Here is a 27,930-nt window from a genome sequence, read left to right on the forward strand (position 1 = left end):
TTAAAAAAAGGGTCCCAAAATGGTTCTTTGGCTGTCCCCATAGGAGAACCCTTTTTGGTTCCGGGTAAAACCCTTTTTTGGTTCCAGGTAGAACCATTTTGGGTTCCATGTAGAACCCTCTGTGTAAAGGGTTGTACATGTAACCCAAAAGGCTTCTACATGGAACCAAAAAGGGTTCTACACGGAACCAACCAACAAGGGTTCTTCAAAGGTTTCTCTTATGGGGACAGCCGAAGAACTCTTTAAGGTTCTAGGTAGCACCTTTTTTTCTAAGAGGGTAGCTGGTGCCATTTCTATTTTGATTACTCAACTCAGGAAATGTACTGAAATTCAATTAAGAAATCTAAATAACCTTTATAGACAATAACAGCACAATACCCATTTACGAGTTGGATTGTAGTAGATTTCCTGGATTGATTGTGTTGGGAGGGCATTAACCTATCGCAGCCCTGTTGTCCACCCCAAGGACCAATAGCCTATAATATCTACATCCCTGCACCAATCAAAAATAAACAGAAATAAAACATCAATGTTTGCTGAGTGACAGTGAGGTGAAAAAGCTGAATGCAACTGGTCTGTATTCACCCACCATTCAGCTTCCTGCCTCTCCCTCTCTCTCTCCCCCCTCTGTTTCTATTTCTACATTTGTTTCTCTCTGTCTCATCTCTGTTTCTCTTTCTCTCTCTTTCTATCCCCTACCCATTCTCTCCCTCTCATCTCTCTCTCCCTCTTTCTCTTTTTATATCACTACTCCATCGCTTTCTCACTCTATCTCTACCTCCCGCTCTCTCTCCCTCTTTCTCCCTCTTTCTCTCTCTCTGTCCAGTGTGTCTGCTGCCTGGACAGTTGAGCTCCATGGAAACTGCTAATGAGTCCAGTTTTTGGATCTTATCTCGCTCTGGCTGGCCCGGCTCTCTCTCTGCTTGCATTGGGCTAGCTGTATTAGCTGCCTCACCGATAACTATGGATATGTCCCAAAAGGCACCCTATTCCCTATAAAGTGCACTACTTTTCACCAGAGCGCTACTGTATGTGCCCTGGTCAGAATTAGTGCACTATATGTAGGGAATAGGTTGCCATTTGGGGCACAACCTATGTGGAGACCTGATCACTATCTATTGATCCTCAATCCATCCATCGGCCAACAGAGGAAATAGAAGAGTAACAGAATCCAATATGGAGATTGCACTTATAAACATTTTATTATATTTACTAGTGCCATTTTACTCTTGTTGTTTTCAAAAAGTGAGTCATAATTGAAGTGAGGGGTAATTGAAAATCGATTAAAGCTTGTTTTAGAGGCCACAAGTATTAGTAACTGAATAAAAGCAAAAAGCCATGCAACCAAAAACAACGCCAAATTCACTTTCCACAATACAAGAATGCAGCTAGCTGAAAGTAAATCAGGGCAAGACAATGCACTGCATACTTAGCAGGGGAAGTGTGTTTTTTTCTTGCCCCAAAACAGGATGTCTTTCAAAGCCAAAGTTTTTAGGTTTTTTTTTCAGAGGGATTCTTCTTCTTTTGCTGTCTGAGCATAGGGCCTCCTCTGTCCAGCCATGTGCTTTCAGGACCCTTGAACACACACACACACACACACACACACACACACACACACACACACACACACACACACACACACACACACACACACACACACACACACACACACACACACACACACACACACACACACACACACACACACACATCCTTTACTGATGTCCAGCGCAGGAGATCAATTCTACCAGCCCCAGCCAAGTCCTTCTAGATCCCTGCTGTGCTCATTCCATAGAGAGGCCCCTCTACTCCTCTAGACCTTAGGAGTTGGTGCCCAGTTCCTTGCACAACCACTGCCAAGCTTTACTGGCACGGTTAACTACCCCCCTAAAAACTGATTTGTCAATGCAGCACTCATAAATAAACATTATATTAAAAGGAAAGGGTGTAGGAAACCATCATACTCAAGCCACCATACCACTCCTTGGAAATTGTGGGAAGGTACAATTTTGGTTTCTCATTGGATCTGGGAACGAAACCATCATTTTCCTGTCCGGTAAAATGGAATGTTTTTTAAACGTTCTGGGAACGGAAGTGAACATTTTGCCTGTTCTAGGAACTTTTTAGGTTGCAGGGAGGTTCTGAGAATGTTTTACTATGGTTCCCTGAAAGTTTTCCTGGGAGTTTTTATTAACGTTCTGAGAACTGACATTTTATGTTATTTGAAGGTAATTAAAATGGCAAAATAACGTTCTGAAAACATTCTCTAAATGCTGTAAATGTTTTGAATGAAATGTAAAGGTTATTTGGAGTTTTTTTTATAACTTCCTGTCACGACTTCTGCCGAAGTCGGGTTCCTCTCCTTGTTCGGGCGGTGTTCGGCAGTCGACGTCACCGGTCTTCTAGCCATCGCCGATCCATTTTTCATTTTCCATTTGTTTTGTTTTCCCACACACCTGGTTTTCATTCCCTCATTACGTGTTGTGTATTTAACCCTCTGTTCCCCCCATGTCTTTGTGTGGTATTGTTTGTTTGTAAGTGCTTGTGCACATGTCGACTGGTGCGCATCGGGTTTTGTACCCGAGTTGTTATTTTCTTGATGCCGCTGGTTTTGGAATTAAACTGCTCCGGCTATTACCTAGTTCTGCTCTCCTGCGGCTGACTTCCCTGCCACCGGTTACGCACCCCTTACACTTCCTTAAAACTTTTACTGAATGTTTTAATAACACTGCTAGCTTAGTTTAACTGTTAACACCAAGCACAGATTGGACACATGGAAATGAATTTACTTAAGACATTAATCATGCAAACACATGTATTTTTTATTGTGGCACAGCGTCAGTGGTCTTCTGTTCTCTATCCATGGAAGAAGTAGTCCACTGGGCCACCAGGATGGGGCTAGCATGCTATGTTTTTTTTTAAACTCATACAAAGCTGTTTATTTTAGACTATTCAAACAGACCCCAATTTATTTTATTTGTTTCGCATTGTTGGTTGTAGGTGCGCTTGACTCAGCAGCCCTAGCAAAGTGTTCCAATGTTGAACCACTTAATGTGTCTGAAGGTAGAACTCTGCCTACCCGGCAGGCCAAGAGTGCAAATCAAGTGCACCTACAGTATATGCCTACCGCTGGCGAATCAGATAGCTCAGATCACCGTGTCGACGCAGTTTCCCCGAGCCATAGACTGAAAAAAGAATCCTCGAACGCACAGCAAAGTTGGTGCTGTGAGATTTCAAAACGTGTAAAACCATGACTAGAGAGAGAATCAACGAATGCAGCAAAGAGCTGCTGTTTTTATAAGTAAGTTCATGTTTAAGTTGTTATTCAGCGCCGTCAACACTTTTATAAGCCATAAAATGCGCGTTCTCTCTACATCCACTCACACTACAACCAGCACTGCAGCTGCGATGAATGAGTATAGCAAAGTGTGCTGATAAGTGTTCACTTTCGCTGGTCATAGGAGTAGCAGGATGAATTGGTGCATGGGGCAGAAATAATGCAGTGCGACTTCAGTTTCGCCATCAGCTGGAAGACTGTGTCCCCTTTTCTCAGCGGAGGGAGGGAGGGAGAGCGGAGGGACGGTGAGTCGGGTGAGAGGCAGCCTCACCGCTGCTCCCTCCCCTCAGACTGACCATCAGATGCATGCATCAGCCCCCCCCAAAAAAATGCTCACTCAGCAATGCCTCACAATTAATACAACAAATGATCTATTACCAGCGTAATCATATACCTATTTTTTTATATATATAATTTCTAAATGGTCTGAGAATAACAACACTGGCAGGGCAATTCAAGCATAGCCAATATGCAGTGATAATGTATTGGGCCTATAGCCTACTGCACAAGCCTCATCGCTACATAACAGTTTTTAATTGGTTAATGTTGCATAGGCTTATGTTTTTTAAGTTGTGGTAGATCTCGGCTTGCATTTTGACTCAGAAAGTAATCTTGACTCAGAAAAGATTGGTGACCACTGAGATAGAGGATAGAGAGAGTTTTGTTGACAATGAGAATGGAATGTATTTGTTTTTAAATAACATTCTTAGAACTTTCTTTGAACGTTACTAATGTTTTCTTTGTAGGAAACGTTATGCTGAAGTACTGAAATTTGCACAGAAGAACGTTGTTTCTTAACATTCTCTGAACTATTTGAGAACATTCCCAATGTCAAACCAGCTGAAGAACGTTCATAGAACATTACCAAAAATCTAATTAAATGTAACCATGTTTGAACTTTTAGGAAACGTTCCGTTAAAGTAATGAAATACCAAGAAAATAATTTTTTTTGTCAAGTTCCTTAAATGTGCTCAGAATATTCCAAAACTATCCTGCAACATTCCCAGATAGTTGTGGGAAGGTTGTATGCAAAACAACCAAAGGACAACCACACTCTCACCAACCTTTAAGAAACATATGGTTCTCAGAACATTATGTGCTAGCTAGGTGGATCTTGAGCTCAATTAAAAACACCAACTACATACAAAATGTCTGAGATGAAAGTGAAATAAGAGATAGCGATTCGGACGGCTAAGACATTTTCCAAATTCTCTGAGGGGTTGCCGTGACAACGTTGGCACTACTGCACTCTTCAAAGTAAAAAATATTTGTACTTTCCAACACTCCTGCACCCAATCCTGTTGTACTGTGAAACCAAAATAACTGTACCCAAGAGCTGGATGCTCAGTGTCCCATCCACCCCTCAGTGTTCCCCCAGTGTCCCATCCACCCCTCAGTGTTCCCCCAGTGTCCCATCCACCCCTCGGTGTTCCCCCAGTGTCCCATCCAACCCTCAGTGTTCCCCCAGTGTCCCATCCACCCCTCGGTGTTCCCCCAGTGTCCCATCCACCCCTCGGTGTTCCCCCAGTGTCCCATCCACCCCTCGGTGTTCCCCCAGTGTCCCATCAACCCCTCGGTGTTCCCCCAGTGTCCCATCCAACCCTCAGTGTTCCCCAGTGTCCCATCCACCCCTCAGTGTTCCCCCCAGTGTCCCATCCACCCCTCAGTGTTCCCCCAGTGTCCCATCCACCCCTCAGTGTTCCCCCAGTGTCCCATCCACCCCTCGGTGTTCCCCCAGTGTCCCATCCACCACTCGGTGTTCCCCCAGTGTCCCATCCACCCCTCGGTGTTCCCCCAGTGTCCCATCCACCCCTCGGTGTTCCCCCAGTGTCCCATCCACCCCTCGGTTTTCCCCAGTGTCCCATCCACCCCTCAGTGTTCCCCCAGTGTCCCATCCACCCCTCAGTGTTCCCCCAGTGTCCCATCCAACCCTCAGTGTTCCCCCAGTGTCCCATCTTGTCCCCCTTCTTACCTTGAGATGAGAGAGCTGTCTCCTGTCATCTTCCAGCTGCCTCTTCTTATTCTCAATCTCTGTCTGCCTCTTCCTCTTCTCCTGTTGAAGCATAGGAAAAACACAGTCAGTATGTGGGGAGAAGACATTCAATATAAACCAACAGTAAATAGTACGGATGGATTATGGAACCCTGAAGGTTCCTAAGTAAGTTGTAGCAAAGTGCTAGCAACAACATGATGGTGAGTTTGATTCCTGCATGGGCCAAATATACAGAGATAAGCTTTACCAGGCCATTACCCCCTACTAAGTACAGAGGAAACCATATACACTCTCCTCCTAAAGAGCTCTTAACTGCAACCATTACAGACTTTGGCATGTGCTATGTTATTGACTATTAAGCTTGGGGCCCTGGGTCTGAACCCCGCCCTGTGCAACTGGGTCCTGGACTTCCTGAAGGGCCGTCCCCTGGTGGTGAAGGTAGGAAACAACACCTCCACTTCGCTGATCCTCAACTCAGGGGCCCCACAAGAGTGCGTGCTCAGCCCCATCCTGTACTCCCTGTTCACCCATGACTGCGTGGCCATACACGCCTCCAACTCAATCCTCAAGTTTGCAGACGACACAACAGTAGTAGGCCTGATTACCAACAATGACGAGACAGCCTACAGGGAGGAGGGTGAGGGCCCTGGCGGAGTGGTGCCAGGAAAATAACCTCTCCCTCAACAAAACAAAACAAAGGAGCTGATCGTGGACTTTAGGAAACAGCAGAGGGAGCACGCCCCTATCCACACCGACGGGACCGCAGCGGAGAAAGTGAAAAGCTTCAAGTTCCCTCGGTGTCCACATCACTGACAGTGATGAGCCCCTCCTTCAGGCTGGATATGAGTTGTACGAAAGGACATTCTGGGCTGAACTTCGTATTGTGCTAATAAACTGTCTAATCTAAATCAACATGTGCTCTATGTTGAGAATAGAGAAGGTTTTATAGAAATGGTTGATTCAAGGTGATAGGAACACACGGCGTGACTTTAACTGTCCTCTCTTGTGCCCTAACACGACTTGTACTTCATATTCAACCTCCCAAAAATGGATGCGCGCACACACGCACGTGAACACACGCATGCAAACACACACACAGACACACACGGACGCACGCGTACACAGACACAATGGGCCGTGCATTTGTCATTGTGACAGGGTATTATGTTTAAAAGGTCTGGCCATACTGGGCATGACTTCCTCTCTGCCCTGCCTCTCAGAGACGCCAGCTCCACAGAAATACAATACACAACCCTGCCAACTAGAGTCCAATCCGAGAGAATCCACTCGCCCCTAAACCCAGGCCTTTGTCGGGGCATAGTGGTAGGGGCTAGGGGTTGATTTGGGATTGTTCTCTTTCTATGCTGTTAAAAGCAATCACCCTAGTTGGCCGAAGAAAAAAGTTCACTTCACTATCTGTGGCCCTATGAGAAGACCTGCAGATCACACACACACACACACACACACACACACACACACACACACACACACACACACACACACACACACACACACACACACACACACACACACACACACACACTGTCGCCTGGCTCCAACATGGTACATGGGAGAGAGAGTATATCTGCCACATCAGCACAAGCTTCATCTGAAAGCAGTGGGCCGTGGTGAAGAGGAGAGAATGGTATGACCTGTCCCAACAATAGAAGGGGAAACCAAGGGCACAAGGAAGATGGCTGGCCCAGTGGCGCAGTTGGTTAAAGCACAAAGCTTACAACACAACAGCTGTGAGTTTGATTCCCACGTGGGAAGAATAACTGTATTAAGTTGCCTTAGACTTTATCATTATTATGGAAGGGAGTGGTGGGAAATGTATTGGAAGTGAGTGTTATTAGCATTGACACTTGTGATATTTACAGTGCCCATTTAAACTGTGCAGTCTGCAGCACTGGCCCTGGCTAAGTCTTTCTGTAAGTTTTGCTCATGCAGCATTATTGAAAAGGGACAGAATGAAATTGAAAGACTGAGAGGAGAGACAAATTGAGAGAGGGAGATGAAGAAATAAAGAGATACGACAGAGAAAAGAAATGAGGCAAAATCTTTAAAGATCGATTGATTGTGTGTGTGTGTGTGTGTGTGTGTGTGTGTGTGTGTGTGTGTGTGTGTGTGCAGATCGATTGGTGCATTAGAGGCTGCATTACCCCTCTCTGTGGCTTACTAAAACTAAAAACAAAATGGAGGGAAGTTTGAGTGTATGTGTGATAGGGTTGTGTGTGTGAAAGGGTGTGTGTGATAGGGTATGTGTGTGTGTGTGTGTGTGTGTGTGTGTGTGTGTGTGTGTGTGTGTGTGTGTGTGTGTGTGTGTGTGTGTGTGTGTGTGTGTGTGTGTGTGTGTGTGTGTGTGTGTGTGTGTGTGTGTGTGTGTGTGTGTGTATGCAATAAAGATATAGAAAGAGAGGAAGGAGAGAGAGAGTAGAGAGAGGGGAGAGAGAGAGTAGAGAGAGGGGAGAGAGAGAGAGTCGAGAGAGGGGAGAGAGAGAGAGTAGAGAGAGGGGAGAGAGTTGGGGGTGTCTTCGGAGGAAGACGCTGAAAGCCATGGGCTTAGGGATCAAAAGGTTTTATTTCTCCTTCCCAGTCGGTTGGCATTAATGATTAAAGCCACTAAAGAGGATACGCTCGTGGAACGCTTCGAGACGGAAATGAAAGTGGAGCAAGAAATCTCCCGTCAAATCCATCAAACCAAAACCAGTCCATCTACTACCGTATATAAACATATTAATTGCAATCGTTTCGCTGCGCGGTAATGTCGGAGTGCGCTGTGTACATTATACTGTATAGTAAGTGTTTTGGCCATGAAAGTGTAACGGTTGTGAGCCACATATGGCAGGAGGATCTCATCACTTACCGCTATAGCCTGGAGTCTCTCCTGCTGTGACAGCCCCTCAGACATCCTGCCAGAGAGAGAGAGAAAGGGTGGGGGTGAGAGAGGTAGGGAGCGGGGAAGAAAGGGAGGGAGGGGCGGAGAGAGAGAGCTAGTTAACTTGTTTAACAAGAAACCCACAAGACAATTGGCCGTGAAGACATCATTCTAAGAAATAGCCAGGCCTTCCAGGTTTGTGGTTTTGGATACCATGGGTCTCTTTGCATTTAAAACATAATGAGATGTATGGGAAAGGCCAGGTTGCATTCCTTCCACCGCTGGTTACCTTAATTACAAACTATTAACTTCATTTCACAAACAGGCATGAACAAACATCGCCCACCCTCTCCTTCTATCGCCGTCGAATTCAAACAAACAAGAGGTAACCCAATGTTGCAAAAGCATTCATTGAAAAGAATACCGGGCAGTAAGACCTAATACATCGAAAGAAGAAGGACATGATGATACACACACACACAGAGAGAGAGAGAGAGAAAGAGAGAGAAGAGAGAGAGAAGGATAGGGAGGAGGTATTTGGGATATATTATTTTTTTCACTGCATGTGACAAATAAAATGTGAAACTTGAAACGTGCACACACACACACAGAGAGAGAAAGAGAGAGAGAGAAATCTGGATTTCATCCTCCAGTCTCATTGACAGTCGTAATATCTAATTCCTGCCTGTCAAGCGTTTTACTAGAGAGGAAACATATGTATGCGTCTATGCTTTCATACCTGAGGAATTCAGAGCATGTGCAGATCAGCTTTCCGACACACATTCTTTCCTGGATAAACTCCTAGTCATACTGTATATGCAATACTGTATGTGTATGGTTAATTGCTGGACTATAGCTGAATTATGTCCGTTCAATTAGTTCACATCACTGACCCCCCCCCCCCAAATAAAAAACAAATACTGTAGCAAAGAAAGTAACACCTCGTGCATAGGACTCAATAGGTGGAATGAAGCCCCCAAAAAATTACGACCACACAAATAGCTGATTCATTGGCAACAGTACGACTTACCACAACCCACACAAGTTCTTTGACTTCAGAAAAACAGAAAATATATGACCAACACCTTAAAGAAAGTATTGACTTATAAAATAGATACCATGGATAATTCTGTAGAACGTCCACCTCACACTTTCACATTTTGATATCTTTGTCAGGAAATAAGGATGCACATGAACAGTCACCAATCACCACACGAGGTAATTCCATTCATCTTACGAAACAGGAAGAAAGAAATTGGAAGGGTCATTGAACAAAGAAAATATTGATGTCGGGCGATAATATGCTGTAGGCCTATTGTTGACAATGTTTCTCAAGCGCATGCCTGGCTAATCGATTCCAGATATTCAGGCCACAAAAATGTGCGGCCACATATTCACACAGTCAAACACAATAAAACACATTAGCACACGGTGAATGTCATATGGTCCCACTTTAGATGAAGTGCCCAAAAAACCTACGTACAGTATTTACCTGGTACTGTAGCTTCATATGTAGATAGGTATAGTGTAATTACAGTGTAAGTAGGCTACAACTGTTGTCCAGTTTGCAGTTTGTGTTATTAGACACATTTGAATCATTATACGCATTATATTTGTAACTAAACTCAAATTAATTGTGGCCAAGTCTACCCTTACATCAGAACAATAGTTAAAGATTGCCAAACCATACAGTGTTTATATCACACCAGGGCCATTTCATCAGAGCTAGTCAGGATTGGTCCTCTCTCTGGCCAGTTTGAGTTCGGCCCTGGATTCATTTGGCTCCTCCAGGTTCCAGAGGATTGATCTGCCATGCCTACTGTGCAGCAGCCCTTGTCTCTACGCTCCAATTCTCATCTCTGATAGGTCAGTGTAAGAATGCCAGAAGGACAGCCTCTCCTTGACCTTTCAACCCCAGAGAAAGTATAACGAAAAGGATAATCTAGCCTCAAGCAGCAATGGCCAGTAGCTTAGTAGTAGCTTAGTAGAATAGGCAAGGACCAAGTTGAGTGAGTGCACTACTCAAGAGCCCTCATCTAATAGAACGATCTACAACCGTAGCAATGCATTGTCACTCTGGGTTTCGTGTGCTAGCCAAGATGTCCGACACCGTAATGACATAATTAGATAAGTAACAGTAAGACAAGTTGAGCGTGAAATAGAGTGAGAGACAAGCTGAGGCTCAAGCTGGCTCAATATCATCTTTTTTCACAATAGTTTTTTTTTTGAGGGGGAGGGTGAAAATGTAGGAATTCTTTCCTGGAGGAGACTGCAGGGGAACAGTGTCGAGAGAGAGAGAGCATCCAGCGAGAACACAGGATGCAAGGCTGCCAATGTTTCCCCTCACTTTCTCCACAGGCAGGTTGCAAAATCCCCCCGAAAAACTGCTAGACTTCCAATACCAAAATATGACATCAAGACATAATTTGTTATGAAGTCACGGTAGGGGAAACCTCAAGCTGCACACAGTGTCTCTCTCTCTCTCCAACAGGGACAGTGACTCTTCATGTTCATTACAATGCCTCACACGGCGTAATGACTGACCGCACGCCTCCTGGAAGGTCACAAGACAGACAGCCCGTCTGAGAAGCCTCAGAGCTCTGTATCAGAGCATGCTCTGATAGGAGAAGAGAGGGAGAGGAGAGGTATGCATCCCACCCAGACACCACCACCACTACAAGCACCCCTAGCACCATTCCATCCCAAACTGGGAGTGTGCTGGTCGGGAACGGCCCCCCTCTGATAGCCCCGTTTGAAAGATGAGACACACGGCATGCCATGAGGGAACGCAGGAATGCCTGGCCTGCGCTACAGCCCTACCCCGCCGGCCCCGACAACCCCTGCCACCCCAACATGTGTTTCCCATCCCCTAGGACTCCCCCCCCCCATATAACACACACCACCTGTAAAAATATCATGCGGTTTTTCGGGGCTCCTACGTGAAATATATTTGGCTGCTTGGCTTACAGTGGAGAATGGTGTGAGAAGCTGAGGGGGTAAGCAGAGAAAATGGAGAGCGGGTGGTTATAATTCACAACTAGGGCCTCAAGGTGAAACAGCAGAACTCAGCCTAGGACCATGTCTACCAGACATTTTCATTCGCGTAGATACTATGTCTCGGGGGCAGAATGCTATTAGCGTAGCTCCTCTTAAATGCTACGCCAGGCTAATGCTATGTGTGGCTGTGACTGCTGGGTCCGAGTATGCAGAATTCAGCAGAGCTGCATCATGTATGGGCTATTGTCTGGGGGAAATGCCTGCTTGCTGCTGTGTGCCCAGTCAGCAGCTTTGGGCTGACAGGTCGGAGAGAGAGGGACAGGACAGGACAAAGCCATGTGCTGGCCACCATCGCTGCTGACTTATCTGAATGCTACCTATAGCACCCTCTAGGACACTGCATAAACGATGCTAGCATACACAGCGACACATGCTTTATGCCTCAGCCCCAGCTAGGCCAAATCAAAGTCTGTATAAGTAAAGGCTATCCACCAATAAGTAAATGCTATCTAAATGGCGCCGGAGCAGAAGGCAGACGTGTTATGTGCCCCCAACCGAATGTTTTTTTGTTCATAACTTATTTTTTTACTAATTTTGTACATGATGTTGCCGCTAAAGTTTCTTATGACTGAAAATAACTTCTAGACATCAGGACTGCAATTACTTACCACGGACTAGCAGAATTATTTTTTTTCTTTCATGACTCTGACGAGCCCGAGGCAGAGGATATACGGCTCCCTAGGGAACAGGCCCCGAGCCCCGTGATCCGTGTGAAGATGAGGCGGAGAAAGGGAGGCCGGAGAGCGGGCTGTGTGCTGAGAATTCGAAGGCAATCTAATAAACCCCCACTTCCCTCAATGTGCAATCTTTGGACAATTAAAAATCGACGAGTTATGAAAAGATTAAACTACCAATGGGACATTAAAAACTGTAACATCTTATGCTTATGGCTGAACGACGACAACATCAACATAAAGCTGGCTGGTTATACGATGTACCGGCAGGATAGAACAGCGGGACAGGAAAGGACATTTTTGTATTTTTTGTAAACAACAGCTGGTGCACGATATCTAAGGAAGTCTCAAGCTATTGCTCACCTGAGGTAAAGTTTCTCATGATAAGCTGTAGACCACACTACCTACCGAGAGAGTTTTCATCTGTATTCTTTGTAGCTGTTTACATAACGCCACAGTCAGAGGCTGGCACTAAGTTAGCATTGAATGAGCTGTATTCTGCAATAAGCAAACAAGAAAACGCTCACCCAGAGGCAGCGCTCCTAGTAGCCGGGGACTTTAATACAGCGAAACTTAAATCAGTTTTACCAAATTTCTATCAGCATGTTAAATGTGCAACCAGATGGAAAATAACTCTGGACCACCTATACTCCACACACAGAGACTCATACAAAGCTCTCCCTCGCCCTCCATTTGGCAAATCTGACCATAATTCCATCCTCCTGATTCCTGCTTACAAGCAAAAATTAAAGTAGGAAACACCAGTTACTAGATCAATAAAAAAGTGGTCAGATGAAGCAGATGCTAAGCTACAGGACTGCTTTGCTAGCACAAACTGGAATATGTTCCAGGATTCCTCCAATGGCACTGAGGAGTACACCACATCTGTCATTGGCTTCATCAATAAGTGCATCGATGATGTCATTCCCACAGTGGCCGTACGTACATACCCCAACCAGAAGCCATGGATTACAGGCAGCATCCGCTTTCAAGGAGCGGGACTCTAACCCAGAGGCTTATAAGAAATCCCACTATGCCCTCTGACGAACCATCAAACAGGCAAAGCATCAATACAGGACTAAGATCGAGTTGTACTACACCGGCTCCGACGCTCGTCGGATGTGGCAGGGCTTGCAAACCATTACAGACCACAAAGGGAAGCACAGCCGAGAGCTGCCCAGTGACACGAGCCTACCAGACGAGCTAAACTTCTTCCATGCTCACTTTGAGCAAAATAACACTGAAACACGCATGAGAGCACCAGCTGTACCCAGAAGACTGTGTGATCACGCTCTCCACAGCCAATGTGAGAAAGACCTTTAGACAGGTCAACATTCACAAGGCTGCAGGGCCAGATGGATTACCAGGACATGTACTGCGAGCATGCGCTGACCAAGTAGCAAGTGTCTTCACTAACATTTTCAACGTCTCCCTGTCCGAGTCTGTAATACCAACATGTTTTAAGCAGACCACCATAGTGCCTGTGCCCAATAACACTAAGGTAACCTGCCTAAATGACTATCGACCCGTAGCACTCATGTCTGTATCCATGAAGTGCTTTGAAAGGCTGGTCATGACTCACATCAACACCATCATCTCAGAAACCCTAGATCCACTCCAATTTGCACACTGCCCCAACAGATCCACAGATGATGCAGTCTCTATTGCACTCCACATTACCCTTTCCCACCTGGACAAAAGGAACACCTATGTGAGAATGCTATTCATTGACTACAGCTCAGCGTTCAACATCATAGTGCCCTCAAGGCTCATCAATAAGCTAAGGGCCCGCGGACTAAACACCTCCCTCTGCAACTGGATCCTGGACTTCCTGACTAGCCTCCACCAGGTGGTAAGGGTAGGTAACAATACATCCGCCACGCTGATCCGCAACACAGGGGCCCCTCAGGGGTGCGTGCTCAGTCCCCTCCTGTACTCCCTGTTCACTCATGACTGCACGGCCAGGTACCACTCCAACACCATCATTAAATTTGCTGATGACACCGACAACAATGAGACAGCCTATAGGGAGGAGGCCTCAACGTGATCAAGACAAAGGAGATGATTGTGGACTACAGGAAAAAGAGGACCGAGCACGCCCCCATTCTCATCGACGGGGCTGCAGTGGAGCAGGTTGAGAGCTTCAAGTTCCTTGGTGTCCACATCACCAACAAACTAACATGGTCCAAACACACCAAGACAGTCGTGAAGTGGGCACGACAAAACCTGTTCCCCCTCAGGAGACTGAAAATATTTGGCATGGGTCCTCAGATCCTCAAAAGGTTCTACAGCTGCACCATCGAGAGCATCCTGACTGGTTGCATCACTGTCTGATATGGCAACTGCTCGGTCTCTGACCGCAAGGCACTACAGATGGTAGTGCGAACGGCCCAATACATCACTGGGGCCAAGCTTCCTGCCATCCAGGACCTCTATACCAGGCGGTGTCAGAGGAAGGCCCTAAAATTGTCAAAGACTCCAGCCATCCTAGTCATAGACTGTTCTCTCTGCTACCGCACGGCAAGCAGTACCGGAGTGCCAAGTCCTGGTCCAAGAGGCTTCTAAACAGCTTCTACCCCCAAGCCATAAGACTCCTGACCATCTAGTCAAATGGCTACCCCCAGACTATTTGCATTGCCCCCCCCCCCCCCAACTCTACCTACATGTATATTCTACCTCAAACAACCGGTACCCGTGTACATTGACTCTGTACCGGCACCCCCCTGTATATTGTTATTTTTACTTGTTAATTTTATCTCTTATTCTTCTCTCAAACTGCACTGTTGGTTAGGGGCTCGTAAGTAAGCATTTCACTATAAGGTATTCGGCGCATGTGACTAATGAAATTTGATTTGATATCCACCAATAAGTAAAGGCTATTCTCCAATAAGTAAAGGCTATCTACCAATAAGTAAAGGCTATTTACCAATAAGTAAAGGCTATCCACCAATAAGTAAAGGCTATTCACCAATAAGTAAAGGCTATTCACCAACAAGTAAAGGCTATCTACCAATAAGTAAAGGCTATCTACCAATAAGTAAAGGCTATCTACCAATAAGTATAAGCTATCCACCAATCTGTACAGGCTATGCTGAGGTTTGATGGAGGCTGTTTGAGTGGCAAAATCAGGAGATGAACTAATCAATCTGTGCAGAAACATTCAGAGGGTTACTAGTGGGTCAAAGAGCAGAGGTGAGTCTATTCTGCAAATTAACAATCTAGCCAGGATTTTGTTTTGTTTTTTCAGCTGCAGTACTGAGTCAGTGCATGCTTTGAATGTTCGGAATTCTCCAAAATGAAGATCATATGTCTTGGAGCATTCACAAGCTAATTCTCTCACTGTCACGTGTGCATTTTAATGAAGCACAAACAACGGCAGGGGGGTTTGGTCAGGCCTCAAAGAAGAGATTGTTCCCCTTCCACAGAAACTGCTTCGTTTTCATGAAAAATGTCCCCTTATAAATATTTCATAAATGCGTAAATTGTTACGTTGCACAATATTAGCCCTTGAAACTTTTTGTCATTAGCGATAGGATGATAAATGTATCAATATGGGGCCAGACAAAATGCATGTGGTCAATCTCTGTGGGAATGTTAAGACTTCCAGCATCAACACATTTGGCTCTAATGCCTGGGGGTATTGCAGACTACTGGCCCCCTTAACTCATGAATACTGACCATAAACTGGTACATCATGCCCTTTTTATTATACATTTTTATTTCATTTAAAGGTTTATCATTTTTTGTTGTTGAACATTTCATTGGAAGTGAATCTGAGGTGTGCTGTGACCTGGTGGTCAGAGAGGACTCTGAGGGTTTGAACAGTGAGCTGGGTGATCAAATGGGTCTAGCCCAACACACAGCTCTGGTATAAGATAGGTGGTGTGTGTTTCTGTGTGTGTGTGTGTGTGTGTGTGTGTGTGTGTGTGTGTGTGTGTGTGTGTGTGTGTGTGTGTGTGTGTGTGTGTGTGTGTGTGTGTGTGTGTGTGAGTAATGTACATGTTTTACACACAGATCTCATATTACTGTGTTGATTCATTTTTGTATTTTTTATTTGTATTTTTTAATATTGATGTCACAAATGTATCATTTGTACAGTGCTTTATAAAAAATATATATATTTGTTACATTTGACTGTGTAAAACCTAGCAGTAGTACTTCGTCGGGGCATGGACTCTACAAGGTGTCAAAAGCGTTTCACAGGGATGCTGGCCCATGTTGACTCCCATGCTTCCCACATCTGTGTCAAGTTGTCTGCATGACCTTTGGGTGGTGGACTATCGATATATACAAGAAACTGTTGAGGGTGAAAAACCCAGCAGCGTTGCAGTTCTTGACACACTCAAACCGGTGCGCCTTGCACCGACTACCATACCCCGTTCAAAGGCACTTAAATATTTGTCTTGCCCATTCACACTCTGAATGGCACACATACACAATCCATGTCTCATTTGTCTCAGGGATTAAAAATCCTTCTTTAAATCTGTCTCCTCCACTTCATCTACACTGACTGAAGTGGATTTAACAGGTAACGTCAATAAGGGATCATAGCTTTCCCCTGGATTCACCTGGTCAGTCTGTCATAGAAAGAGCAGGTGTTCCTAATGTTTTGTTCACTCAGTGTATATTCCATGGGTATTTTCAAACTACTCTGATTACACATATTGTGAAATTCTATGTGGTATTAGATCTTAGTTTTACTTCAGTTGGAGGTGCGGTAGTGTTGCCTGTGTGTTGTTGTATCATTATTGTTTATGCTTAGGCCAATGCTATCATCCCCCATGCCATCTCCTCTCTGGCCCCTGGAAGTTTGGCAATCCAGGATGCATTGCACATCGCGGAATTCTACTCCTTGGGAAAACTGCAGGCTTTTCAAGGATTCCAATTTCTCTCGGAATCAGTGATGCCATACTAAGTAGGATATACTCGAGTCTAGTCTTGGTGAGGGCAAGGACAATGACACAGTTCTGAGTGTCGGGAAATTAAAAAAAGTATTTGAAATATGTCAGGTCAGCTTGATTAGATTAGGCAGGTAAAAACTTCAAAGGAAATGGGGAAATTAGTGAGCGCAGGTGCCGTGTCACTTCAAATACTGAGAGATGTGTTCCGCATTGCTGATGTAGTCAGGGGATTTGGAGTGAGCTTGGTGCTTATTCTGAGTGCGTCATAATAACAATTCGGAAACCAACGCATAAACCAAACAGTTTCCTCGACAAGATATTTAGCAAAATATGACAGAAAGATGAAGTAACTGTTAGAGTAAATGTAGAATCAGTGCAGAGGAACCCAGGCTCACTAGCAACGTTTTAATACACAGTGATCTAGCCATGAAGCCTGCTACTATTTTCCACTTTTATCTGAATTCAGAGATGGAATAACTATAATTACTTTTCCTCTTGACATTTCCTTTGTCGCTTTTGGATTGAGCCCATTTCACACTGATCACCATTCCTCTGACACAATATATCTTTACTTATATATAAAAAAAACAGCTCATTGAGAATATGGAATCTGAGACATCTATTCTGTATTCCCAAAGAAATGACATCAGACACACAAATGAACTGCAGCAGATGTTCTTCCTTTCAGGCGGAGAGAATGTCTAGATGGGCCAGCTTATTTTACTCTCCTCCTGTTACCACTGATACAGATGTAGGATCTTAATTTGAGGCTGTTTGCTACAGCAGGAAAACAATCCTGCAGCAACAGGTCATTTTTATTATTATGTGGATTATAATTAATGGACATTTTTGTAGGGATTGAAAGAAAATAAAACGTAAGGGAAACTCAAGCCTTTTTAAACCTCAAATACACTACATGTTTTACATTTCCTGCATAAGATCCTACACCTGTAGGTAATGTCATGCTCTTCACTTCTAGGCCATACACTCCTAGAAAAAAGGGTTCCAAAAGGCTTCTTTGTGGAGGGATAGGGTTCTACCAAGAACCATTTTCATCTAAGAACAAGGGTTCTTTATAAGACAAATGGTTCTACCTAGAACCTTAAATGTCCAAATAACCTTTTTTGGAAGAAAGGGTTATTTGATGATTCTTTGGAAGGTAAGAAGGATTCTTTGGAAGGCAAGAAGGATTCTTTGTAACTCTTCTGAATCTGAATAAGCTTTTTATTGTACTTTTTCTTGTGACTAAGCATTAGTGTTTACCTCATTGTTCAAACTTTAACATCAGGAGTTTGAGTAATCAGATAAGTTTAAAAAGATAGGTGTGAGAATGTTTTAAACTGTAGCTACATGTACAGTTGAAGTCAGAAGTTTACATACACCTTAGCCAAATACATTTAAACTCAGTTTTTCACAATTCCTGACATTTAATCCTAGTAAAAATTCCCTGTCTTATGTCAGTTAGGATCACCACTTTATTTTAAGAATGTGAAATGTCAGAATAATAGTAGAGAGATTTATTTCAGCTTTTATTTCTTTCATCACATTCCCAGTGGGTCAGACGTTTACAGACACTCAATTAGTATTTGGTAACATTGCCTTAAAATTGTTTAACTTAGGTCAAATGGTTCGTGTAGCCTTCCACAAGCTTCCCACATAAGTTGGGTGAATTTTGGCCCATTCCTTCTGACAGAGCTGGTGTAACTGAGTCAGGTTTGTAGGCCTCCATGCTCGCACACACTTTTTCAGTTCTGCCCACAAATGTTCTATGGGATTGAGGTCAGGGCTTTGTGATGGCCACTCCAATACCTTGACTTTGTTGTCCTTAAACCATTTTGCCACAACTTTGGAAGTATGCTTCGGGTCATTGTCCATTTGGAAGACCCATTTGCGACCAAGCTTTAACTTCCTGACTGATGTCTTGAGATGTTGCTTCAATATATCCACATAATTTTCCTTCCTCATGATGCCATCTCTTTTGTGAAGTGCACCAGTCCCTCCTGCAGCAAAGCACCCCCACAACATGATGCTGCCACCCCCGTAATTCATGGTTGGGATGGTGTTCTTCAGCTTGCAAGCCTCCCCCTTTTTCCTCCAAACATAACGATGGTCATTATGGCCAAACAGTTCTATTTTTGTTTCATCAGACCAGAGGACATTTCTCCAAAAAGTACGATCTTTGTCCCCATTTGGAATTGCAAACCGTAGTCTGGATTTTTTATGGCGGTTTTGGAGCAGTGGCTTCTTCCTTGCTGAGCGGCCTTTCAGGTTATGTCGACATAGGACTTGTTTTACTGTGGATATAGATACTTTTGTACCTGTTTCCTCCAGCATCTTCACAAGGTCCTTTGCTGTTGTTCTGGGATTGATTTGCACTTTTCGCACTAAAGTACGTTCATCTCTAGGAGACAGAAGGCATCTCCTTCCTGAGCGGTATGACGGCTGCGTGGTCTTCATGGTGTTTATACTTGCATACTATTGTTTGTACAGATGAATGTGGTACCTTCAGGCGTTTGGAAATTGCTCCCATGGTCTATAATTTTTTTTCTGAGGTCTTGGCTGATTTCTTTTGATTTTTCCATGATGTCAAGCAAAGAGGCACTGAGTTTGAAGGTAGGCCTTGAAATACATCCACAGGTACACCTCCAAATGACTCAAATTATTAACCTATCAGAAGCTTCTAATGCCATGACATAATTTTCTAGAATTTCCCAAGCTGTTTAAAGGCAGTCAACTTCTGACCCACTGGAATTGTGATACAGTGAAATAAGTGAAATAATCTGTCTGTAAACAATTGTTGGAAAAATTACTTGTGTCATGCACAAAGTAGATGTCCTAACCGACTTGTCAAAACTATAGTTTGTTAACAATACATTTGTGGAGTGGTTGAAAAACGAGTTTTAATGGCTCCAACCTAAGTGTATGTAAACTTCCGACTTCAACTGTATATGGGAATATTTGGTATCTGGTATTCCATTAATAATTGTACTTATACAGCACTGACATAGTTGATATCTTTGCCATGATTTCCATCTTTCAAATTAGTATTTTCTGTGATTTTATTGAGCAGAGGGTAGGAGAAGAGAAGGGAGTATGAGTGAACCAGCAGTGTATTGTATAGTACACAGCAAATTAGCCAGTTTTACCGAGTGTTGATTTTCGGTGCAACATTTTTAATGTTGATTCAGAAATAAAATGAACACTAAGTGGTATAAAATAACCCCAGTGTTGGTGGTAATAACCAGAGTTGAGTGTGATTGTGACATTTTTACTCTGTAAGGAGAAAAACACTCCAAACCACGCTCAGGGGTGTGCCGAGTATTCGAACAAAACAAGTATCGTAACGCATATGGGCAATTGTCGTGATACGATTATGATCCCAGTATTTTTGGTTATTATCCCTGATCTGAAAAATTCTAATTTTCTGGTGCCAGTGTGCATCTTTCAATCAAGTGTGAGGTGCTACATGGTCTAAATAACTCAACTGGCTAGTCTGCCTGTCTGTATAGAGAAGGGCGGGCTGTACGTTGATCCTGCTCCTCAGATTGGTTTACAGGCCACTCGCTTAGCTTCATAATTTCACCTGATCACTTCTCCTCGCATGGTTCGGTCGAATCATTTAGATTGCTGCTGTCGCTTGTTAGCCTGCTACTAAGACCACATAGCACCTTGCACTTGATATAAAGATGCCCGCTGGCAACCCCCCAAAAAATGTTTACACTACAAGACCATAGTGCTTGCCTATGAAACAGCAAGAGGAACTGAATTGCCACTCCCTACCTTCAGGCTATGCTCAAACCCTACAACCCAACCTGAACACTCTGTTCTGCAACTTCTGGTCTCTTGGCCGTCCCACCCCTATGGGAGATTAGCTCCTGCTTAGCACAGTCAAAATTATTCTCTGTCCTGGCACCATGAAAACATCAGAAACCCTATCTCAAAAATAAGAAATCTCAGCTCCCACCTCCCCTTATTGTTGAAAAATGTAATTATTACGACTGTGATATGTGGTTGACCCACCTAGCTATCTTAAGATGAATGCACTAACTGTAAGTCGCTCTGGATAAGAGTGTCTGCTAAATGACTAAAATGTAAATGACAAAATCAAATGGCGAGGACATTTGCTAGTACTGTAGCAAGCTATCAATGTGCATGATATCTAACATGCAGAGCGAGGGTAGGGGAAAAAACCATGAAACTCCGATGCGCATTCTGACTGAGTGACAGAAAACTCGTCTCTGCCCGCTGCAAGTTGAGCACACGCAGACACAAACCCCTCCTCGCACTGCTCCTAATCTGCAGCTTTTTTGTCTAAAAACACACAGGGAGATAGGTATTTTAGCCTTCCCTGTAGCTCAGTTGGTAGAGCATGGTGTTTGCAACGCCAGGGTTGTGGGTTCGATTTCCACGGGGGGCCAGCACAGAAAACAAAAAATGAATGAAATGTATGCATTCACTACTGTAAGTCGCTCTGGATAAGAGCGTCTGCTAAATGACTTAAATGTAAATGTAAATGTATTTTTCCAACATCTATGAAGGCATATTAAAACCTATCAGTATCATCCGATCCAACTATCAACTGTCAATTTACGGATACGATTAGTAATACGAGTACAGCCAGATCGGCACACCCATCACTATCCTGATAAAAATATTTTTCAATATCTGTGTTTTTGCATGTACATCGATTGGTTGATTCATCTTATGCTACACAAAGATAAATAGCAAACCTTTTTCAAAACTAATCCAATCTGTTAGATTTATTGCACCCATTACTGAGATGGTTGTTCCAATTTAGATGATCCTCATTCATCACTACCCTGGCATGCATTCTGATGGCAGTTTTCTGGTGATTAAAAGTTCCAATGGTTAGATATCCTCACTCTGGCTGGATTCCAATAGGAATTACACATCAGTGAGCATAATGTGACTTGCAGGCCTGATGTGGCCTGTAAACCAAGAGTTTCGTATCACCAATGTGTTATGTTATAACTAGGCCCTCAAAGAAAGGCCTGAGGATATACACTATATATACAAAAGTATGTGGACACCCCAGACCCGTTGCTGACAGGTGTATAAAATCGACTACACAGCCATAGAATCGCTATAGAGAAACAGTGGAAGTCGAATGACCTTACTGAAGAGCTCAGAGACTTTCAATGTGGCACCATCATAGGAGACAACCTTTCCAACAAGTCAGTTTGACAAATATATGCCCTGCTAGAGCTGCCCCGGTCAACTGTAAGTGCTGTTATTGTGAAGTGGAAACGTTTAGGAGCAACAACGGCTCAGCCGCAAAGTGGTAGGCCAAACAAGCTCACAGAACGGGACCACTGAGTGCTGAAGCGCGTAGCGTGTAAAAATCATCTGTCCTCGGTTGCAACACTCACTACCGAGTTACAAACTGCCTCTGGAAGCAACCTCAGCATAATAACTATTATTCGGGAGCTTCATGAAATGGGTTTCCATGGCCGAGCAGCTGCACATAAGCCTAAGATCACCATGTGCAATGCCAAGCGTCGGCTGGAGTGGCGTAAAGCTCGCCACCATTGGACTCTGGAGCACTGGAAACGAGTTCTCTGGAGTGATGAATCACGCTTCACCATCTGGCAGTCTGATGGACGAATCTGGGTTTGGCGGATCCCAGGAGAACCATTCATAGAAGGTTCTAGGAAGAACCTTTAGAGCAGCGAACTGTTGGGTCGCAGGTGTCTGAGTAAAAAAATTACGAAGAAATACTCCAGTCTGAACTTAAACGACTTAAACCAGGTAGAAAATGTGTAGAAATGATAATGAACGTAAATATTTGTATAATTTCATCTCAGAAAAAAATATAGAGCTATTAGCAGGGCTATTTTGGTTGATTTTGTCGTCTCAAAACAGTGAGGTATTAATATTCTTCGTCAAGAAAATGGGCAAAATGTTCTTATTCACAATGAAAGTTGTGTTGTTCCCTTGTCATATAATTGCTACATTTAATATGAATACAGCATTAACAATTGTTTTCAAGATTGTATTTCGCAGATCATTTTTTGTGGTATATTCGGTCGCGACTGAGACAACCTGGTTCAATTTGGGTCCCGAGCCAAAACCAGTTGAGAAGCACTGCTTTAGAGGACAAAAGGGTTCTTGGTAGAACTTTTCAGAGTGTTTTAGGCAGAACCCTTCATAGAAGATCTAGGTAGAACAAACTGAAGAAGCCTATATGGTTGTACTTAGCACATTTTTTCTGAGTGAACACTTCATTGGTCAGACGTTCTGTTGTCAAAGCAGGGCTGAGTATGTCTTACCGATGATGTCAAGCCCAAAAAGCAAAACAAAACATGTAGATGACAAAGAACAGCTCTGAGGCTTCATGTTCGACACCACTGTCCCTCGCAATGACAGGAATGATTCTGCAGTGTCGGCAAAGGGCAGCTCTAAAGAGCCTGATTCGTCCAGAGTGCTAGTCTGCAGTGTAATGCAATCGAGGCCACCGGGCATCCTGTCCCTCATCACATGGAGTGTGGGACACAGACACAGTGACAGACTGGGTGGGGTCACATCATGCAGACCGACAACGAACCAATAAAAAAGAAGAGCTTGCGGTTTTTTCTATCCCCAAACACAACACTGGGGCACTTCCTCCAACACCCTCTACAAGCAGCCAAAGAAGGGAGGGGCATGGAGTCAGACCACCACTAGTCTCAAGACATTTCCTGCCCTGCTGAGAATAGGGTGGAGTACTTGCACTGAATACTCATAAATCTACTCTTTATTTGGGTTGGTAATATAGCACATTTTAGTGTCCTTTTGACTTATTACAGCTTATCTGGTCCTACACAATCATAGTTCAGCTACTGGAAATATGGTAAGTCATTATGGTGCCCTTGCTGATTTCAAAACCTAACAACAACAACGATGAAAGAAGAGAAACCGAGCCAGACGGTGATGTAACACCATTTACTAGACTCATGGGGAAGGTGTGTCACGGTGTTGTGGCTGCTATTGTCTGTGAACTCTGTACCCTACACTTAGAAAAAAGGTGCTGTCTAGAACCTAAAAGGGTTCTTCGGCTGTCCCCATAGAACCCTTTTGGGTTCCATGTAGGACCCTTTCCACAGAGGGTTCTATATGGAACCCAAAAGGGTTCTACGTGGAACCAAAAAGGGTTCTCTCTGGAACCAAAAATGGAGTCCTTTTTTCTAAGAGTGTAGGCTAGTCTTGCATAATTCTTGAAACTTCCAAGGTTTTTCATAAAATCCCAGTTTGAGGATTCCGAAAATCAGGAGTGAATGAACAGGAAAATAATACTTCAACTGGAAATCATTCAGCTTGGATTTCTGAAAAAACAGGAAACTTTGGGAAAGTATCCAGAATTTTGCAACCCTGCTGGCCTGCCTTCCTCCCCTAGCCCGACCACCGTCTCCCCTGGACAATGTAGGCTCCAACTCTGACTCAAACCCTCACCAGGCTAATGGGGCATGCCCTGATAAAGTCCACACAGATAAATAATCCCAGTGCAATAAAACCATGAGGAAATGTCACTGCTGACAAGTTCAGGGCTCAGAGATGATTATCTTAACCTTTTAGCATAAAGACCAAGGAGGGGAAAATACAAATAAAATATCTCAAAACTTTTGCTGATGGATGAATCTGCAGCCTGGCTATGAGCAGATTACAGGGTGCCTTTTGTAAACAAAAAAGGGATGCGTTGAAATTCCTACACTCCCAAATCAGTCCCGGTTGTCACAATATTTGATGTTTTACTGTTGTGTATTTCTAAATCAAATTCTTACCATTCCAAAATGCTCTTGAATGCTTTTGTCTAGAAATAGTTACAATTGTGTGTTTAGGAAGAGTTTCTCTTCTGCTTGTTGTTTAATCTCAAAGTTTGGCGATCGATGAATCCGTACTTACGTGTGGGTTTCCTTGGTCTCATCCTGTTTGGACAACAGGATGGGGTGAGACACTGTGAGCCATTAGAGTAGGCACTAAAAGTCCATTTGCAGCCACATACATTAGTGAGAAACACACAGGAAACAGCCTTCTGAGTGTGACAATACATTTAAATGTAATGTGAATGAATGAATATAACAAAAATATAATACTCTAACGTATACCGTATGATAAAATAGATGAACATTTGACAGATATAGCAACAATAAGGGCACAAATCCACACTACATACTAAACACATGCATATCAACCATTATCATATCGTCACATAAATAGCACATAGACGTCCTCAGATTAATTATGCATATTGTTGTAATCATAATCATAATTTGGGAATTGACACAAAATGTGTCTATATGTAAACATATTCAGTAGGCTATAAAGTATTAATAGACAATGACTTCACAGTAAGACACTAATACAGTAGACATACAAAATTGACCGAAATCTTAACTTAAAATGTGTACAAAAAATGCTATCATGTATTTCCTCAAGACTTGGATTAAACTAACCAAGGCTATTGTTCATCATTACACTTTGCCTAACTAGGCTGCTTTGTACATTTCCATGGCCATGGAAGTAATGTCCAATGTCTTAAGACAAATATCTCTTTTCATGAATATTGCTCAGTCTTTGCGCCCCAGAGAAACAGCTCATATCACACCTTTCACTGCTTTTTGTCCCTCAGAGAATGTCTTATTTAGCAGGAATGCAAGATGACTGAATACAGTCCCCATGATCTTTCACGGAGCAACAAGGGCTGAAAGGGAATAGACCTTTAATCACTTCCACCATTCTATTTGTATCATTGTTATCATCTTACACTAAACGTACCGAGGAGGCTGTCCCAACATTTCGTAAGGGTTGAATGAAATGATGCTTAAAACGACATGACAAAGGCCATTACACGTCCGTATTCAGTCTGCTCAGTTGACCGTGCGACGAGCAAACAATGAGAAACTATATATCTACCCCTAATCTCATGGGCTTTGGCATTTAAGTCTAGCGCTGAGGCCTTTCATGGGGCACGGCCCACTATCTCCCTTAGTCATGATTTAGAGGGGGGGGGGGGAGTGAGCCGCAAAGAAGCAATGTGACCTTGCCTGCAGGAGTACCAATGAGAGTCTGTGGCTCCTGCCGTGCCATCATGTTACCCTGGCGCAAAGCAGCCCTGACTAGGAGTGGGAGTAGGAATGGGAGTATAACAGATTTAATAAGATAAATTGTGTTTGGTTAACAGCGAACGCCTGATTGGGAGACCACAGGGGCCCTAAGGCAATCATCCCCTTCACAAAGCGCCGTACACTCAAAGTGACATGAATTAGCAGAAAACAGGAGTGACAAAGATGCTTCCTCAAAACAGGCCAATGATCATGTCAGACTGTCACAATAGGCTAACTGTTTTTAGCGACCAGACAAAAAACACTCAACTCACCCTCACTCACAAATCTCCCTTGCAAGTGTTCAATGAGAGAGATACTGTTCTCAAATAATTTATACAACACTTACTTCTATCTGAAGTCTCATGAGAGAAATGGAGTCTCAAAGATCTCCAAGTCAAACTGACATAAGTGACATTCCAGTCAGACACATTTTTGAACTTGGGTATTATTGTTGCTTCTGCACCAAATGTGTAAGTAAATCTCATTAGCATCATATTGTATAATGTTCAAGTAAAGATGGCTCAGGTTTTTTCCAATCATGATAAAAGCTGAACCATCCCTTCAAAAGTTGGATAATGACATTTATGGTGGAGACAAACAAGAAAAAACCAATAGCTGCACTTTAGTTAAATCATTGAACGTTGATATAAATGTATCAAAGCCTTGTTCGTTGACACTGTCTATCTCTGTTTTCAGAGGCCATACCTTCCTCCAGAGGTGTCGGCCACATAAAGCACTAGCTGAGATCAACATCTCTTTGTTGTGTGTTTCTGTAAAGCTGTAATTCAAAGGACTCTAAACAAAACTGTCCAGCCAACTGAAAGAATGCATGGTTTCTATGGAGACCTCCCCTGCGGAAAAAAATTATCTGGGGGGGGGGGAAGAGGACTAGTTGCTGTGCTGGGAAAACACAAACAGCAACACAAAATCAACCGAATCCTTGGGAGTTGTTACCAGTGAAAACCAGTGGAAGCAAAAGTACAAAGGGCCCCTTGCACAGTATGTTGAAACATGTTTACCACTATTTGTTAAAAAACATAATGAAAAGGCTAGTGAGGCCTGTTTAGTAGCTTTGTATGGCTACTACACATGTATTACAGCTATTAATCTATTATCTATCTATGTACCAGATATGCAGCTATGTATCTAATATCTATCTATGTACCAGATATGCAGCTATGTATCTATTATCTATCTATGTACCAGATATGCAGCTATGTATCTAATATCTATCTATGTACCAGATATGCAGCTATGTATCTATTATCTATCTATGTACCAGATATGCAGCTATGTATCTATTATCTATCTATGTACCAGATATGCAGCTATGTATCTAATATCTATCTATGTACCAGATATGCAGCTATGTATCTATTATCTATCTATGTACCAGATATGCAGCTATGTATCTATTATCTATCTATGTACCAGATATGCAGCTATGTATCTAATATCTATCTATGTACCAGATATGCAGCTATGTATCTAATATATATCTATGTACCAGATATGCAGCTATGTATCTATTATCTAGCTATGTACCAGATATGCAGGTATGTATCTAATATCTATCTATGTACCAGATATGCAGGTATGTATCTATTATCTATCTATGTACCAGATATGCAGGTATGTATCTAATATCTATCTATGTACCAGATATGCAGGTATGTATCTAATATCTATCTATGTACCAGATATGCAGGTATGTATCTATGGCTAAACACCACTCTTTGAAGTGAGTTCAAACAGCCCTGAAGTGTCATGGCCATCACCAGTGACACATATGGCATGCATCAGCACATGACAGGGAGGGCGGGAACCAGACCAGACGACTCTAGTCTAGGACCTCCTATAGAGGCCCACCACTGGCCCATTACCCATTCTCTGCTAGGCTAGCTGCCCTGGACTGTGGAAGCTAGCCTGCTCATTAGCCTCAAATGTGTCTGTGCGCTAACCTTCGACGACATGACCCACACCACACTG

At 43.4% G+C, this 27,930-nt stretch overlaps 1 protein-coding gene across 5 annotated transcripts in view; it reads right to left on the reverse strand.

Annotated features, from left to right (window-relative positions):
• The window catches only part of palm1a (paralemmin 1a), a 65,983-nt gene that overhangs the window by 25,402 nt on the left and 12,651 nt on the right, over nucleotides 1-27,930 (reverse strand). For all 5 annotated transcript variants that reach the window (XM_014216048.2, XM_014216049.2, XM_014216050.2 and 2 more), the window contains exons 2-3: nucleotides 8,197-8,242; nucleotides 5,310-5,390 (exon numbers count right to left, since the gene is read on the reverse strand). In XM_014216048.2, the coding sequence (XP_014071523.1) occupies nucleotides 5,310-5,390; nucleotides 8,197-8,242 (127 nt within the window). The remainder of the gene's footprint in view (nucleotides 1-5,309; nucleotides 5,391-8,196; nucleotides 8,243-27,930) is intronic.

The sequence above is a fragment of the Salmo salar genome, chromosome ssa10 (genome assembly GCF_905237065.1).
Source record: "Salmo salar chromosome ssa10, Ssal_v3.1, whole genome shotgun sequence".
Lineage (NCBI taxonomy): Eukaryota > Metazoa > Chordata > Actinopteri > Salmoniformes > Salmonidae > Salmo > Salmo salar.